A 19268-nucleotide genomic window follows, 5' to 3' on the forward strand; every position below is an offset into this window, starting at 1 on the left:
CCAGGCTCTGTTGTTTTCTGTCTTGAAACTTTCATGCATGTGAATCTATGACAAAATAAAAAATTCTTTTCTCAAAATGGGCATTTTCCAGTATTGGATGAAGTGGTCTGCTCTCTCTCTTTCTCTCTCTCTCTGTCTCTCTCTCTCTCTCTCTCTCTCTATATATATATATATAATATATATAATATATATATTATATATATATATATAATATATATATATATGGCAACTAGATGTATACTTTGGAATTCCTTTAAGATGAAATGATTTCTCTAAATGTAAAGTGTTGAGTGAAATTATGTAGCATTCATGTGAATGAACTAAGACAAGAAGGATTACCTAAGTGTCACAGGTCATTCAATATACTCCTTAGATGTCATTGTCCTATTTTGAGAATTAGACTACAGTCTTTTTTATTGTTTGTTTTTCCCCATGTAGTAAGTTCCTTTAAAATAATAGCTTAGTTCGGTTTTAAGTTTCTTTCCCTATTGTTCTATACAACCCACATCCATCTATATTTGAAATATGTAACTTTTGTGCACTTTTGTCAATTCAAGGTGTTTGTAATCGCATATATGTTTATGAGTCATCAGGTAGCTATTATTTTAGTTAACAGGGAACTAAGATCATGCCAAACCAAGAAGCATATGCTTCATAATGCATTTGGCTAAGGCTAATATTGAAATTGCATTGCCTTCCCTTCATGTGTACCACAAATATATTCTCCGAATGACAGGAAAAGCCAACCTGAAAATAAAAGTCTACTAAGGCCGGGTGTGGTGGCTCATGCCTGTAATCCCAGCATTTTGGGAGGCTGAGGCAGGTGGATCACCTGATGTCAGGAGTTTGAGACCAGACTGGCCAACATGGCAAAACCCCTGCCTCTTCTACAAATACAAAAAATTAGCCGGGCTTGGTGGCAGGCGCCTGTAATCTCAGCTTCTAGGGAGGCTGAGGCATGAGAATCGCTTGAACCTGGGAGGCAGAGGTGGCAGTGAGCCAGGATCATGCCATTGCACTCCAGCCTGGGGGATAGAGCGAGACTCTGTCTCCAAAAAAAAAAAAAAAAAAACTAAATAAAAAATAAACATAAATTTTAAAAGTTAAAAGTCTATTGAGGGTGGAGGATCCAAATATAGATATGTTTGACACTTTTGTACCGTCTTTTCAGTTTTACCCTTTTTTATTTCTTTCTTTTTCCCCCTTTAGGGTAATGATTTGAGAATCAGCACAGCCCAAGATGAGGTGTACCTGCACCCATCTGAAGAACATATTAATGTATTGTTACTTGAAGAAGAATCATTTACCATACATGGCACACATTTTCCAGTCAGTAGAAAGGAATTCATGACAGTGCTTGCAAATTTGAAGAGAGTCCTCCTACAAATCACATACAGCTTTGGGATGGATGCCATCTTCAGGTAAAATCAAGAACTGCAGCTCCAACGTTCACGCATTTACTTTGGGGCAAAGGTGCAGGGGCCGCCCCAGGAGTGAATTTTTTAAGGCACCTAGGATTTGCTGTCTTCAAAGAGCAGATAAGAAAGGAGCCCTAGTTTTCTGAAAGATTTTTCTCTTAAACCTTTACAGTTTTAAATACGCAGAATAAATTTGTCTCTGTTTTTATTATTATTGATGATTCTTTCACAATTGTCAGAACATGTGATCAATAACGATTCCTATATTGAGAAATGTTATATTGGAAAATAAAGTCTCCTTTATGATGGCTCAGAGAGTGGGAAGCTAAAAAGATATAAATTCCAGGGCACCCCTATTTGGAAAGTGGTTTTTAAAATATTTCTTTCCAGTAGTTGTTAACTAGTTTCTGGCTTAATAGTATATAGATTGTAATAAGAAAAGTAAGACTTTTCATTTAAGTAACCACCCATCTCACTATAAAACACTTTAAGACTATAACAGCCATATGGTATAAAGGAAAGAATATGAACTTTGGAGCCAAACTGAATAGAAATTCAATAAGCTTTATTGCTTATTGTCTGTGTGACCTTTGGCAAGTGATTAAGCCTTGAGGAATGTTTCTTTTCAGTGTAAGGTGGGTATACTAATGCCTACTTTTCAGGGTCTTTGTTAACATGATATGTGATAATTACAAAAGTACTCATCACCTAGAACACTTTCAGTTTTTTTCTTGTTCTCCCTGCCCCCTTTTTTTTAAAGAGTGAACTCCCTGACTTGAACCAAATATGCTCGTGTCGGATTAACTGCTGAAGGCGGCTTTTTTTATTATTTTTAAAACAATGACATTTTTATCTGACAGAATTTTAACTTCAACTGTGTCTGAATGAGCTCTTTACACTTCTTGTTTTCTACTCTAATAATAAATAACACAAGATGTCATAGGAACTTCCTTCTAAATAAGGTTAAGTTAGACATTCAAATGTGACCCCAGCCTGACAACCCGGTATACCTTTAATGAAAGCAATGTCTCCAATATTGGAGTTTTTATTGCTGACACCACCACCTCTCACCTCCCTGTCCCCCATCATTTCCCTGTGCTGCCTAGTTTGCCTTTCACTGGTAATATTTCAACTTAGTCTAATCATCATTATCATTTCCCAAAGGAGAGAACTGCAGAATCATAAACAGAATCATTGCCAAACAATGTACCTCTTTTGCATAGGCAATTCTTCTAGAAGCTGGGTTAAAATGCCATGGAGATGAGAAGCAGCACTTAGGAATCAATTATGTTTTCCCATTTAGCAAATAGAGATTGTCATGATGTTTAAACAGTACAAAGAAATGAGTCCTCCAGCTTTCAAAATGAATGACAACCAAATCGACAAAAAAAGTGGCTGGGGGGCTTATTTATTTTTGTCAGCATTGCTTTTCAGGCTAGTTAATACAAAGACATTTCCCCCTGATTTATGTTGGACAGTTTCAGTGTCTACTTATCTTAAAATCACTGGTTTCATTTGCAGTCTTCTGAGGTTTCGCCATACAGGAGGAATGCATTCACAGTGCGGCTCTGTGAAATGACACAAGAGCTAATCCAAGTAGGTGGCTGCTTTCTGTCACCTACATTACCTAAAGCCCTGTGGTTCAATAAGTAAAAGCCAACATCAGATTTGATACTCCTACCCACTCAGGTGAGCTGAAAGTCGGCATGAATCCAGAGTCAGTCAGTAAGCTTGTTATATTTTATCTTTGATCTGCTAGTAGATTGAGTCATATTTGTAAAACATCACTTGAATTGATTTCAACTTGTCTTGCACAGTAGGCTTCCGACTTGGTATACTGTTTGTGTGCAAGCACAAGTAAATTGAAGCTCAACAAAAATTCATATTTAGACTTATTTACAGTGGATTTACTTCCGTGGCAGTTCTTTCAGCAAATGGGCTTAGGTTCCTCCAGTTATATGGTTAGATGGAATTGTATCACAGAAGGAGAACTGGACTGCGGGTCAAGGATTTTGACTTTTGTTTTCAACTCAGCTATTTAATAGTTGTAAACATAAGTATGGCTTTGACCTCTTTGAACTTCAATCACTTCATCTGTAAAATAAGGAGGAGGACAATTGCTCTGCCAACTTCAAAAGGTCGCCGCAAGAATTGAATTAGAGAGCTGCAAAAGCACTTGGCTAGTGGCAACCCAGCACACAACTATGAAGCATTTCTATCTTATCCACTTCATCCCAAAGGATCACATTTTCTCCAAATACCATTAAGACTCAGAGACCCCCAGAGAAAGGCACATACTGGTATTTCCATACATATGACAGTTCTTACTGTCATTTTTTTCCAGAATGCTGAGACCCATTAGATAAAATTAATTTATTTTCTTCTCGCTGTCCTCACTAGGGAGATGAAGGCACAAGTGGAAAACTTTTCATTCTTCTTTTAAGAATATAAGAGAAATCGACCTAACTGAACTGTGCATCTTTCACCTTTAAATTCTCCAAGCCTTGGATTTAGTAACACCCTTGATCTTTAAATCAAGAAAGGCTTTTATGAAGCACCTATATTAGATATAAAACTCTGCACAAAGTGTATTTTCCTCTTACTTTATAGTAGACATTAGTAGAGTTCACCAAATTTCCAATCTCATCCATAGGGGATATTGCATTTCTCTAATCCTGGAGGGTAGATGTGTCACATGACTTGGTTTAGCCAATGAAATGTGGCAGAAATGATGTATTTTTTTTTTTTTTCCTGGGGTAAACATTGAGTTTCCAACGTGAGACTCTCTGCAGCTTACTCAGCAACCAGAAGATTAAAAAACAGCCTGGGGCCGGGCACGGTGGCTCATGCCTGTAATCCCAGCAATTTGGGAGGCTGAGGCAGGCGGATCATGAGGTCAGGAGTTCAAGACCAGCCTGACCAGCATGGTGAAACCCCATCTCTACTAAAAATACCAAAATTAGCCGGACATGGTGGCACGTGCCTGTAATCCCAGCTACTCAGGAGGCTGAGGCAGTAGAATTGCTTGAACCCAGGATGTGTAGGTTGCAGTGAGCCGAGATCATACCATTGCACTCCAGCCTGAGTGACAGAGGTAGACTCCGTCTCAAAAAAAAAAAAAAAAAAAACCAGCTTGGAATACTGATTTAGCACACTGAGGTCAGCTGCTCTAACAGTCACCCAGGCCTGTAGAGGATTTTACATAAGTAAGCCTTTGTTTTCTGTTAAACCATTGAGATTTTGGAGTTGTTACCACAGCATAACCGAGTCCATTGTGACTTTATCATGATACAACTCATGAGTATTGCTTGAAAATAAATACAAAATATTTTCAAGGCAAGATATTTTTACACAACTTTTAGTGTAAATTTTAGGGTTTGGTATCAAAAAAGATTATACAGAATTTATATAATAAATAATCTAGAAAAATTCCTTTGTAAACAAAGGAGTCTTTGATAATCATAGAAATAGTATTGATAGGTACACAGTATACCTCTGCCTTCTGAAGTTAATGATTTGGGTAACTACATTTTGAAGACATTTTACTGATAACACTAGGACTTAAAAAGATTTTTGCAGCTCACTTAGCATCCGGCTATTGGTAAGAGGTGCAGCCAACATTTTACCCTACGTTTCCTTCCCATTATCTTTGACTACCTCCCAATGCTGTTCCGTAAGTGTTGGATTTGTTCGGTCTGCAAATATTTACTGAGCACCTTCCATGATTATCTCTGTAAATCTCAGTTCCTCTTGTATACAATGGCAGAAACAATGTCTAAATTTCAATTGGCAATTGAGCGAAAACATAATGTATGTTAAGCACCTGAAATAGTATCTAACATATGTTGGGAGGCAATGCAGGGTAACAAGGAGATCTTTGGTTTTGGAGTCGTGCTTGGGTTTGAATCTATGCTGCACCCTTTGCTGATGGTATTATGTTGGACAAGGCTCTTTACTCCTCTGAGTCTGATTCTTCATTTGTAAATGTGAATAGACACTCTGAGTCTCAGATTCTTCATTTGTAAATGTGAATAGACACGGGTTGTTACATTGTTTATTGATACTTAAATGAAATGTCTTTCCAGCCTGTATCATAGTGCACAGAAGATAGTAGACAGTAAGTAGTAACTATTAAGAAGCAGTCATTCTAGGCTAGGCTATAAGGATACAAAGGTGGACAAATGATCATTCAATTCAAAGAAGGCATTGTACAGTAGAGAAGACAGATATACATATACATACTGTACATTTATGATAATATAAATAGTACACAAGAAGTGTGCACAGTGCATATAAGTAGTGCAGAAGAAGTGTGCACAGTGCACACTGGTAGAACTAAGAAGGAAGCGATGAATTCTTGTGTTAGCATTTAATACACTTTTAATAAATGGCTGCAAAAGTATCAGTTTCTGTCAGTTACTGCTCTTACTTGATGTGGGATTAAAATGTTTAAAGAAAATATCTTGCTATATATATATATAAAACAAATTATATAGCAAATATATATATATAGTGGGTAGAAAAAAGACAATTGTAACATCAAGGGTATTTTTGTTGTTTTAAAGTGTCATGTTTTGTGCTGGTTGTTTTAGTGTAATATAGCATATCTTACTCTGATGGGAAATGTAGTAAAACAAAAATATTGAGAACAATCTTTAAGGCAGCACCAAAACAATGTTTCTGAAATAGTTCCAATATTATTCATAGTGGCTTGTATAATTATGTCCTCTCTCTTCATACATCATCTTTTCTATATTTTCAAGGCATAAAAATAAGAAGGAATAGTCAGCTAAAGCATTTGACTTAGTTGACAATTCTTTGATAGCTCATGCATCTCTAAAATTTAGTACTTTATTATTGCCAACATTATGTATTTAAATGAATGCTGCTTGATATCAAGAAAATGACCATACTGAAGGGAAAAAAAAAAATAAACTGCAGCCTTCTTCATGAGTAACACTTGAAACTGTTAAACACATTAAAATCCCATTTAACAAATAGCAGAACCTAATGAACATTGGGATTGCTCAGTGAATACTAATGTGGAATATTACTGGGAAAGATGTTTGAGTGTTGAAGTTTCTCATAGCTCAAAATGGTTACACAGATTAAGGAGGGGAACATCTGTTCAAAAGACAAATGAAATTTGTCAGTTCACTGAAAATATTTTTGTTTTTGTATCTTCTTTAAAACTGTTTCTTAAAGTAGCCAACTGCTCATTCTTCTATTTTGAAATTTCCGGAACTCTTTATTTAAGTTTTGCATGTCAATTTTATATCAGAAATTCTTGGACTGTATCTAGATACAGTTAATCAATCTGCTGTTTAGTAAATTGTGGTGATGGTGATCTATTGTATGATAATCAACTAGTGTATCAACCATGAAATCATCTAATTCTGAAATTAAAATGATCAGAATTATAGGTTTATCAAGTGACAGTCCATTAATTCCAGGCAGTTAGATTTCGCAATATATTCAGGTGAGTTCTGGTCTTTGGCCTCAAGTTCTAATGATAACAGTTTCCATTTATTTTCTATGTCAGATCAAACAAGTAATTTTTCTTTTACTTATCTGATTTTATTCATCTGAAATGTGGCTAGTAGTCTTTATTATATTCTTTGCCATGGAGTTTGTTCGTCATTGTTTGTAATAGAACTGTTTTCCATTCATCTATTCATTTATTATTTAAGTATTTAGTCAGTTACTTTTGTATACATCTATCCGTCTATCTACCCATGCATCCATCCATCCATGCATCCATCCATTCATCAATTCACCCATTCAACAAAAGTCTACTGAACATGTGTGGAGATGATCATGCTGCATATATAGATGGCAAGATAGGTTTCTGTTCTCAAGGAGTAGCCCATAAGCTCATGCCAACATAAGTACTGTCTTTAGTAACTCTTCAAAACTCTGTTGTGTTAAGGATACTTATCAGGCCCAGAAATTCTGTTTCTAGATATAGATCTAAAAGAATTGAAAATAGGTATTATGTGTTCATGAATATGAATAGCAATATTATTTATGATAGCTCAAAGTAGAAACAATCTAAATATTCATCAACTGATGAATGAATAAACAAAATATGGCATGTATATGCAGTGAACATTAGTCATTAAAAGGAACGAAATACTGATACATGCTGCAATGAAGTTATCTAGAATAGGTAACTTCATAGCAACAAAAGCAGATTGTTAGCTTACAGGGGTTAGAGGAAGAGGGGAATAGAGAATGACTGCCTAATGGATTCTGGGTCTTCTTTTGGGCTGATAAAATGTCTTAGAATTAGATATATGTCATAGTTGCACAACATTGTAAATGTACTAAATCACAGAATTGTACAATTTATTTTTTAAATTTTAAATAGGTTTGAAAATTTTCATCCTACCCCAAATGTCAAAGTTCCTCTCTATGAACAACTTAAAATGCTTAATTTTATATGATGTGAATTTCATATAAACTAATGACAAGAAAAGTAAATGCCTGTGACACTGCATTTTTCATTGACAGTGTTCCTTGGTGAAGGGGAAAAAAAGCATTTAATGATTTTCAAATGACACATGTAACCTAAACACTATAGACAGTGATATTTGCCCAATCTAGAACCTTCTACCAGGTTGTCCAAGATGTGCCCCTAGAGAATATAGCACTCAATTAATAGTGTTGGATGAGTTTATTTACAGGTAAAGATAATTTGCTTGTGTTTAGAGGGTGCCATCTAGCACTCAGCAGCTAGGATGATTCCATCCAACGGCCTATATTTGGTGATTTCAGGGTTAATTTCCTTTTCTGCTTCCTGATCATATATGAGCTCATACATATTCAAAAGTACTGTCAAGTGTCTAGGATTAGCAAAGTGGGGGTAAAAGCAATGAAAATTTTAGAAATCTATTGCTGAAAAGCTTACAATTTGGATAAAGATCATCACTTTTGAAGGTACGTTTACACCTTGTAATGAGCCTTTTAGCTTTGCTCTCTGGCTTGATTCCCAAATTCCCAGCATTGATTCCCAAATCTAACAAGTTATTTGTTAAGTGTGAATCACTGATCAACAAAAATCTACCATCACTCCTGAGAAAGGAACTGAAAATGCAGGCCATAGCAAGAATCAGTTGCTTCTTTCTTATGGTTACAAGTTGCCATATCGTATGCTATAAAATGTCTATCAGTAATTTTTAAAACTGTAATTATTATGAGTCAATAGTAGTCATTTAATTATGTGCTCTTAGAGTTTATTTAAAATTTATTTTCATACACTAAAATGATTTGGAGATACAAATAGTGAAAAGTATATTTCTTGTAATGTTCTTGTAGTCATTTTTATTTGGTTTCAACAGTCAATGAAAATAGGTTAATAAAATGTCTAGTATTTCATAATAACCTACTATGTGTTACATATTATACCAAGAAGTTTATATTCATTTTTCCTTTTAAATCAAGCTCATGGTGTATGGACTATTATATTATCCCCATTGTATAGAAGAAAAAATTGAGGCCTAGAAAGAATAAGTTATTTTCTTCTAGGCTACAAGGCTGGTAAATATCAGAGACAGGATATAAATCTTGGTCTATTTGACTCACAAAACTGTATTCTTAATAATTAAGCTTTTAAAATGTCCTTTTACACAAAAATAGGAAAAGCAAGTAAGATACCAATAACATTTATTTAAAATGTGAATGCATAATAAGAAAAGAAATATGTGTGTGACAGCATTTTTTCCAATTTTCCATTTGGCCAAACCAGCTTTTCTCCAAAATAATGAGTTATGCCAAATCACTCTGCTAAAATCACCAGGTTGTACAAAAGTACCAATAAAATGAAGGCCATAGATACAGAGGACAATGGATTCAATTATAGGCCAAAAACAAATTCCAGAGATCATTCTAAGTCAGTCAACTGAGCACTTTGAGAAAGTTTAGCTTATACTGACTACAAACAAGCAGGTTTGTCTCTAAGAAAAAGAAAACAAAATTGTTTTCATCTTTTATTTCAATTTAAAAGCTAAGATGGAATATTAATATTGTCTATTTCTGCTTTCCTCGTTTAAGCACTAAAAGAAATCAAGCAGTCACTGGAATGTTTTCTGTTTTAAAAGACCTTTTAACTATATGATTTTAAAAATGTCTATCTCCAAAAAATGAAAATCAAAACATATAGCCAAGAGCCAAGAGACGAGGAAGAACATTCTCATATCTGTTCAGCATTTGGAGGTGGTGGTGATTGTCAGCACTTTAGACTTAGCCAACTTGACCTAATATGACAAACGACCAGAGCTTTTGGTTATGGTATTCCTCAGCTTCCTTTCTCAGCATACATAATTGGCTTATATTTATGTCATTGTTGCTGTATGATTCCTACAGCTGTATAATACCTAAGAACTTTAATTATTCACCATCTCTTTTTTCCTCTGCCATAGGTTGAGCTCTGTTAACCTTGAATCCGCTGTCTCCTATCCTACTGATGGAAGCGTTGCAGCAGCTGTAGAAGTGTGTCAGTGTCCACCAGGGTATACTGGCTCCTCTTGTGAAGTAAGCTTACAAGAATGTATCCTCAGTGCATTCAAAGTTCCCTCAATATTGCTTTCAATAACCTAGCCTAATAAGAGCTGTTTTTTTCTATCAATAATTACACAAATAATGTGTATCACTTAAAAACAAAACTTGAATGTCTACCAAAAGCTGTGGCTTTCAATTAGGGTATTAACCACATAATTTCATCTTGTAACTCTTTCTCTCTGAGATATTTTGCCTATAACTGAAAATCTGATGTTTCTGTCTTTGCTACATATTTGATCTGTTGTATGCTAGATGGTAGCAAAATAGCACTTCAAAATATTTTCTCTTCATTTTCATCATAATGTTATCCAAAATTTAGCACTCTATTTTTTTTTACTTTTCTCTCATTTTTTAATTCTATGTATCACACTTTTCCTCTACTTCATTTCTAAGAATACAACCAAATTACAATCATCTGAAGCATACGATCGTCAGAATGTCAAGAATATAATATATGGAAAAAATACCTTGATATAGAAAACTGCCTACAGGTCTTTGATTTGTTTAGCACCTAATGTTTGAGATATTTATTGTTGTCTCAATATCCTAGATTTATAATAAGATTGATGGTTCTTACTTAATACCACAGTGTGTCATCTTAAGGTAACAATTTTTATTTGCTTCTGTGTCTTTTCTTTTAGGTTGTGTGAAAACTGGTTGTACTTGAAACCCGGTCAAAAAATGTGAACACTGTTTCCTTGACAGAGCGCATGGCTTGCAGATAAATAGGAGCTTAGTTTCTTTAAAATGGTGCCTTTAGGGAATCATTTGAGTGTACTGAGATGTTCCACTTCAGAACACTACCTCATTATACCATTTATAGAAATACTCTAGGCATTGCTTTGTCAGTTCTCTAGTACTTTTAAAATAATGCATACATCTAGAGATACACAGTCATATTCATGACAGCTGTGTTTCCTTTAACTGAGCTCAGATTCACCTTTCTAGAAATAAAACTAGATATAACTTATAGAAGTACTGGCTTTTCCAAAATTCATGTAGATAAGAGAAAAGTAATTATGGATATCAATTTGCTATGTCAACCCAAATTTGATTTTACATATAAAATACACCCTGTATTTGATGAAACAAGAACCTTTCGCTCTTGATTCCAATCACACTGCTCCATTTGAACTTTTAAGATCCTCTCTCAATTGGCATAATAAATAACTTAATTCTACTCTTGTTTTAATGCTTTTTTCCACATACGTTATTCTCATCCTTTGCATTATCTTTTATACAAGTTCTAAATGCCCACTGAATATAAAATTACCTGAATATTACAATTGCTTAATTGACTATGCTTCTAGTCTCTTCCTTCTCTCCTTCAAAAATATTTTTGATACATTCTAGATATGTTTGATAAATTCTGTAAATTTACCTGTATAAACTATCAATAAGTACATACAACATAATCCCTGTCCTTATGGAGCTAACAATCTGTTTAGGGAGACAATAAATACCTATGAAAAATGGGATCTCAGCACTATATAATTAAGGAAGCAGTATGTGCTACAGAACCTACATGCAATAATCATTCAGAGGGATGAGCTACTGCAGTGGAGAGAGATGTAAAGTGTCCTGGAGTGGAGAAATCTTAAATTGGATGCTAAATAATGGTAACAGACAGATAGAAGCATTTGAGTGTGGAAAAAAAAAGGAGGGATAATAAAAGCTTTCTGTGTCTGTCACACAATAATTATTTGATAAGTAAAGTTACTTTGTAATCCATAAAAGAACTTAATTGAATCAAGAGACAATGAATTTTGGAACTTTGGATTTTCTCTCTGACTTCTTCATTTCTTCTACTCTCTAAAATTCATTTTTTCTTTATCAAAACTTTCTATCCCTAAATTCGCTATTATTCAGTCCTATCCTTTCATTATTTTATTTACTTTTCAATTAAGTGTAGTTCGTAAGGCCAGTCATTCTAGCCTTGTTATCGCTAATATCCTAGGATCCCTTAAAAGCTGAGTAAACGCCAAAGACCATTAATTTCTTAATTCCAGCTTGCTGAGAACCTCTAGCCAAAAACAGGTCAAATGACTCCATTGTAGACATTCTCTTTTACTTCATTTGGGGCCACAGTGTTGATTCAAAATCTTTTTTCTCATTTCTACTTGACTTCTTATGAAGTGTTCTACAGTTAAATCTTTCAAAAATTTTCTTGCTTTCATAGTGCTGTCAGCATAGATTTCACTTGACAGATGAGACAAGTGGTATACTATTAAAAAGAGTTTTAGACAATCTCAGTTTCTTCTTCTATGTAATGGAAATAATATTAACCACCTCATAGAATTGTTTGTTTGTTCATACTTTCATTTAGCTGACTAGTATTTGATGAGCATGTATTTTGAGACAAACAAGACCCTACATATGGAAAATAGTGCCATTAACAATACAGATATTGTCCCTGTCCTCAAGGACATTGCATTGAGTGGTGGCATTAACAATATGCCAGAAAGCAAATATAAATAAATGTGACAAATTCTATGAAGGAAATAAACAGGGTGAAATAAACAGGGTTCTATGATAAAGTTACTGCAAGTTGTTGTATGAAGGTTAGAAAGTCTACTTTGTAAAAGTTTATCAGGAAAGGCTTCCTGAGGTGGTGACAGCTAAATGGAGTGTTGAATGAGAGGGACAACGATGTAAAAAGAGCTGCTAAGGAAGCGGCATAGATCATGGAGTCTGTAAGGACTGGAAAGAAGGAGCATGGCTGGAGCTTTGTAAGCAAGGGGAAAAGTGGGACAAGATGTGACTGGAAAAGCCAGGCCATGAGGAGATTTGCACATATGATAAGAAATTTTATTTTATTCTCATGGCATGGAACATCATTACAAGCCTTTTAGCAGAGTACTGGAGTAGTGTAATGATCTGGTTTACATTTTTGGGTTTTGGGGTGTTTTTTGTTGTTTGAGACAGGGTCTTGCTCTGTCACCCAGGCTAGAGTGCAGTGATGCTGTCATGGCTTACTGCAGCCTCAAACTCCTGAGCTCAAGTGACCCTCCTGCCTCAGCCTCCTGAGTAGCTGGGACTACAGGTGTATACCACCATGCCCAGCTATTTTTGTTTGTTTTAATAGAGACAAGATCTCAATATGTTGCATAGGCTGGTCTCAAACTCCTGAGCTCAAGCAATCCTCCCACCTCAGCCTCCCAAAGTTCTGGGGTTACAAGCATGAGCCAACGCACCCAGCCTGAGTTAGGTTTTTTTGAAGAAGGCATTATGGCTACAGTAGCAAGAATGTGTCTTAGGAGGGCATGAATGATAGGAAGGAGAAGGGTTAATACGTAGTTGCAGTGGAACACAGCAATGACAGTGGTTGCTGTTAGGATCATGGCAGGCGATATAAAAAGAGTTAGCATATTCTATATATATTTTGATAGTAGAACCAATAGGACTTACTGATTCAAGACTGTATGTCAGGGGAGAGATTAAAGAAATAAAGAGTTTAAGAATGAGTCATAAATGACCAGTTTGAACGATTGATCAGTTGGTTGTGGTGTCATTTACTGAGCTGAGGAATAGTTGGTGGGGGTGGTGGGGCATGGAATCCATAGTCCAGTTTAGAAATTTTAGGTTTGAAAAGGCTGTGAAGTGTAAATGTCAATGTATATTTATAATATTCAGGTCTTAAATTCAGCATGTCTGTCTGGTCTAGAGATATGTTTTTGAAAGGCATCATAAACTATGGAACTGAATAAAATTACCCAGGAGAAAGTGCAATTGATTTAAAAAAGAGAGAAAAATAACCCAGCCCAAGCCCTGAGGAGCTCCTGACGTTAAGAAGCAGGGTCAAAGCAGAGGAGACAGCAAAGAAATATGGTAGAAATTTGGGAAGTGTGATGTCATGGAAGTTGAGAAAAGAAATTGTGGGAGGAAAAGGAGTCAGCTAGGCCCAAGGCTGATGAAAGGTTGGATAAAAGGCAATTGCAGAATCGTCCATCGAATTTGGCTGCGTGGAATTTGGTGACAAGGACAAGAGCAGTTTTAATTGAGAGGTGGTGACACAAAACAGATTAGAATGGAATGAAGTGTGAAAAAGAGGTGAGGAATATAATACTTGTTAAGAGTAGTGTTACTGAAAAGAAAAACATAGATGACTAGAAAAGTTATATGAGGCTAAGAGGACAGTTTTGTCATTTGTGTTTTGTTTATTTTTGATGGAGACACTAGATCATATTTTTTTGTGCTGATAGTAATGACCCAGTAGAAGGGAAAGTTATTACTAATGCATCAGAGAGAGTGAATATTGAGAAGACAACAGATTTTGGAATCAGATGACAAGTGGAGTAATATTCCCTTAGGAGGAAGGACCCCACATTCCCCACATCACTGGTTTGGAATGGGAATATGGCAACAAGGTTTGGAGATACATGCTTAGATCTCCAGACTTGTTAGTGCAAAGACAGCTTTAATTTTTTTCTGTGAGTAATAAGTTAAAATCACTGGCTAAAAGAGAGGTGTAAGGAGTTGGGAAGTTTGAAGAAAGAAGACGTGGTATGAGTACTGCATTTGCAGAGTATTAAAACAAAACAAAAAAACTTATTAAGGAAAACTTCATGAATATCTGTCTGAAGAGTAGATTAGTTTTCTCCCTTTTCTCAACATCCTTAATTTCTACCCTCTTATGAATATGTAGCTTCACCAGCTTTTAAAAATGTATATTACAGAAGGAAATCACTTCTATAATGAATCTAAGGAGGCAAAAAATTTAATGGGGAGAAATGGGAAGGGATTTAATTGAGAGAAATGGAAACGGGACAGGATAGAAATTTGACAATTTTGGGTTGGTTGTGGAGGTTGAACAATGAGAACACATGGACACAGCTGTGGAGGGGAGCATTATACACTGGGGCCTGTCGGGGGGTGGGGGGCTAGGGGAAGGATAGCATTAGGAGAAATATCTAATGTAGATGATGGGTTGATGGGTTCAGGAAGCCACCATGGCACGTGTATACCTATGTAACAAATCTGCACATTCTGCACATGTATCCCAGAACTTAAAGTATAATAATAATTTTAAAAAGAAATTTGACACTTTTTTTTGGTACTGCTCAAATTAAGGGGAAAGTTTATTTTATTTTATTTTCAGATATGAAGTATCAGTACATACATTTTTTTATGTGTTTGTTATTGATGTTCAAATTTGAGAGTCCTCATATCCTGAGGCAGAAGGAACATTTCCACGGACACATAACACAATTCTACATCCTTTATTACTTCAGTGGTTTCTCTTTTGTTTCCTTTTTCAACTGGAAAAGAAGGGCGTTTCACGATATAGGATGTTGTACTCAACCATCCAGAAATATAGTAAATAACCCACAAGATGCAATTTCACTGGAGGGGGATCATAAGCTCTTAGAGGGCAGCAGTATTTGCCTCGTGCTTATTTTGCATCTCATCCACTTTGTAGTAATCCCCACAGATGGAAAACTTAATTAAGGATGATGGGGAACTTAGAGCAGGCACTGACACAGGGAATCTAAGACTCAAATACCCTGTTTTAATCAGAATTCAGTTTTTATATAATAAAGTGTTTCACATTTTAAACAAGGAGTGAAAAATACAAGCAAAGTTATAGAAGAATGCCATAAAATAAGCTATCAAGAATGTGAGAAATAAATCATAAACTTTTTGTGTAAATTTGAGAAAGCATAATAGGATGGAGGAAATTTAGCATGAAATACATGAATTATATATGTGTAGAAATTAGCTGTGTATGTGGTCAAATATAAGTGTGGGTGCTGCCTTTCTTCCAAATCATGTCAAAGATTTTCTGGAAACGATGAAGTTAAGGGCAATTAGTATATGGGCAAGTGAACACATTTCAGAGAATCAAAATTGCTTGGGATGACATCGGGTACTCTCTTAGGCTAAGACTATATGATGAGTCCTTTTATATCAGTTGCCTTTTTTACAGCACTTTTTCTTCTATTTTCCTGTCTGTGCTTTTTTCTTTGAGACTGTCACATTTCAATTCTTTATATCTCTGCTTTATTTTACCATTTCAGAAGCAACACCAAGCTAATGCTTCCTCTAATCTCATACCTGCCAATAACACTAAGGTCAGTGCAAAGCCCCAATGTCAGGAGGAATAGCTCTGTCGCAATGTTTCAATAATGCCAATGCTTTGACAAGCACGTTTGATGAGTTTCCTACCTGTTATTTTCTATTATCAGAAAACAAACACAAACAAACAAAAACACCTTTTTGTTTTAATCTCCAAGACTGACTAAAGTCTTATCTTTCTCTCAGTCTTGTTGGCCTAGGCACAGGCGAGTTAACAGCACTATTTTTGGTGGCATCTGTGAGCCATGTCAGTGCTTTGGTCATGCGGAGTCCTGTGATGACGTCACTGGAGAATGCCTGGTAAGTGCTCTCTTCTTTGGGGATGCTGATTGACAAGGCTGAAATCACCTCAATAGATGCTACAATTCAGTTACTACCCTGGGGACCTATACTTGAGTCAAGAAGTGCTTTGACAAAGATCTTTGTATTGAACTGAATTGGAACTGAGAATGCTCTTTCATATGTGATCTCCCTAATGAATATGAGGAAGTATTTATTCATATTAATCCAAGAATTAATAAATTAGAATCAGATATATTTTTGTAAGGCATAACTTATGATTGGAGGTATAACTACCATGAATATATATGGTTTCACTTCCTTCCATAAGTCTATGAAAAGTACAGTGTACTTTTAAAATAGAAAATAATTTATATCCCCATAATATGAAAAGTGTAAAATATAATCTTCATAGTAAACATAATTAAGTTTTCTTCATGTTGAACATGAAAACATACTACATATTTTTATTTAAAATGTTCAGAATTTAACTAAATGCATAGTGTCATTTGTAGATTAAAAATAAAAACAATATGTAATACATATTCACCAGAGCTCCTTCTCCTTTGCAATTAAGTCTAAGCTTTAACCAGAAAATAGGCTTTACAAAGTGCAAAGCACTTTCCATCCTGCTAAGAAGCCTTAGGATTGGAGAATTACACTGAATAGACCATTCTGATTAACTCAAGGGCACATTAGTTTTATATTGTCTGACATGGCATGAAGCTTGAAACAACACTTCTCATTTCATTAGTCTTGCAGAAACACAATTTAAAATGGTGCCAAGTTAGGAGGATATCATACTCTCATTTCCCTGAAGAATTTAAGGCGGGCTCTGTTATCTGTAATTCTTAATGTTCTATCTTTCTCTTGCTCATTTTCCCCCATTTCTCTTCTACTTAAAAGCTTCTGGGAAAAATCCAAAATGAAAATTCAGGGCTTTTGTTTCAGTGTAATTTGGCATTTAGGTTTATTGATGCTCTTTCTCTTTTCTCTATATAAGATTTTGTTTAATTGCATTGCATTATAAAGCATGAGAGCCTCAATTTGTGGATCAGTAGATTTCTGAAATGACATTTTTATGAATAGAAAGACTAAGTGATTTTCATTTTAATTGTACCATAAGTCTTTTAAAACGTACTTTGGGAAAAATATTTAGTTACCTTTAAACACTTTGCTAACATGCAGTAGGAAATAATACTCAGCCCAAAACTGACATGGAATTGTTCTACTTACCCTAAGAAGACAAAAATAAGTATGTCATAATACCAAACTCATAATGTTCCATATAGTCATATTTCATGTTGAATTCATTAGGATAAAATCAAATCAAATTTTCATGCTGAATTCATTAGGATGAAAGCAAATTAGTCCATTTGGTGATGTGATATTTTGAAAACTAGAAGCCTTTTTTAACTAATAAAACAGTGTCATTCAGCATAATTTTGAGAGAAGGAAGGGAGAGAACAGACCCTACTAATGACGCCTAGTTTACTGATTTTGTTTCATGAACAGAGAGATAGGAGGTCTCCTTCAAATAACAGAGCCATCTTGAGGAAACAGTGGACATCTTGATGATAAAGACAGAATCTGGTGTTTCCTGAATTTTCCATCATAGCTAGTAACTAGGTGATCATGTAGGATATACTGACTTTCAAGTGCCCTTTCTCCAAAATAGTATTGATAACTAAGTGCTGATATTCCATTTTGAGTATATGGGTTCTGATATAATACACAAAGAGAAGAATATTTGAATGTTGCTCATCAAGGGCATTCTTGCTGTTCAGTTGACCCTGCATTTTAGCTTCTTGTTTATTTTTCGTGGTTTTTACCCAGCATTAAATAGCACGGTTTTAACCATGAAAAATAAATTTATAAATTTATAAAGCTTAGCTTGCTTTAAAATTTGATTATAAATTATCTGAAAAATATTTTTGGCACCAGAACAAAATCTAAACTTCTGCAATAGTGTAGGTCTATATTAAAAAGACATTTTAACTCAAAGTACATTTGAAGTAAGCCAGGAAGTATTCAATGTCACATGGGAAGATTGCATGCTTGCTTCTTCTCATGGTTCTTGTGATATGTAATGTGAGCAAAATTTTGTAAAGCACTTTTGTAACAGGACACCTGTAAAAATAACCAATCCATCAGAGTGAAGCTTCCATCTTTTTGTTTTGATTTCCATTATATAGGTTGTCTGATGATAGTTTTCTGGTTTCCACTACAAAAATACTTGAGTTTTAAGATGATTTTTATTTAATGAAATGTGACATTAGAAAATGTAAGAACTACATGTTATTTCTTTTTTAAATCAATAATTGGAAATAAAAACCCTCTCAATTATGCAAGATTTTCAGTTGAATTTAGAAATACCATTTTCAACATGTTTAAGGCAAAATTAATTTTTGATTCAATTTTTTAAAACCCTTAAGTATTTGAAGACATAATTTTAGTTGTATCAGTGAGATAACAAGCAAATAATTTTACAAAAAACAAACAATTCTTTAGTAATAGCTTAGTTTAGCTAAACTTAAAATTGAAAGGAAGTAAAACAAAAATCAAATCAGGGGAAAAATCTTTCTTCAAATGGATCCATGTTTTGCAAATTAAATCCCAATATACTGCATTATTAAGGCAACTATTCATAGTGAAGCTGACCTTAATGCTATCTTTTTAAAAGTTTTGTTAAAAATAAATTTGAGAAAGAATTTTAAATAACTTAGAGAAAAGCCTGTTTTCAAATATCACCAGTTACTACAGAAATACATATTCACATTTAGTTGATGAAACTGGCATGTGATGTTTAAAATTTTTCAATTTTCTCAATGTTTAATTATGAGTCAAGCAAGCTTCTCACAGATGTAATACAGTAGTGCATTGTCCAAACCATCAGCGTCCACTGAGGCCAAAATTCATGTCTGAGCTAAGAAGGCA

General features: G+C 34.8%; 1 protein-coding gene across 2 annotated transcripts in view; it reads left to right on the top strand.

Annotated features, from left to right (window-relative positions):
- LAMA2 (laminin subunit alpha 2) overlaps positions 1-19268 on the top strand; it is a 648749-nt gene that overhangs the window by 374203 nt on the left and 255278 nt on the right. For both annotated transcript variants that reach the window (XM_054490395.2, XM_054490396.2), the window contains exons 14-16: positions 1210-1421; positions 9839-9950; positions 16239-16352. In XM_054490395.2, the coding sequence (XP_054346370.2) occupies positions 1210-1421; positions 9839-9950; positions 16239-16352 (438 nt within the window). The remainder of the gene's footprint in view (positions 1-1209; positions 1422-9838; positions 9951-16238; positions 16353-19268) is intronic.

Source organism: Pongo pygmaeus, chromosome 5 (genome assembly GCF_028885625.2).
Source record: "Pongo pygmaeus isolate AG05252 chromosome 5, NHGRI_mPonPyg2-v2.0_pri, whole genome shotgun sequence".
In the NCBI taxonomy this organism is placed as follows: Eukaryota; Metazoa; Chordata; class Mammalia; order Primates; family Hominidae; genus Pongo; species Pongo pygmaeus.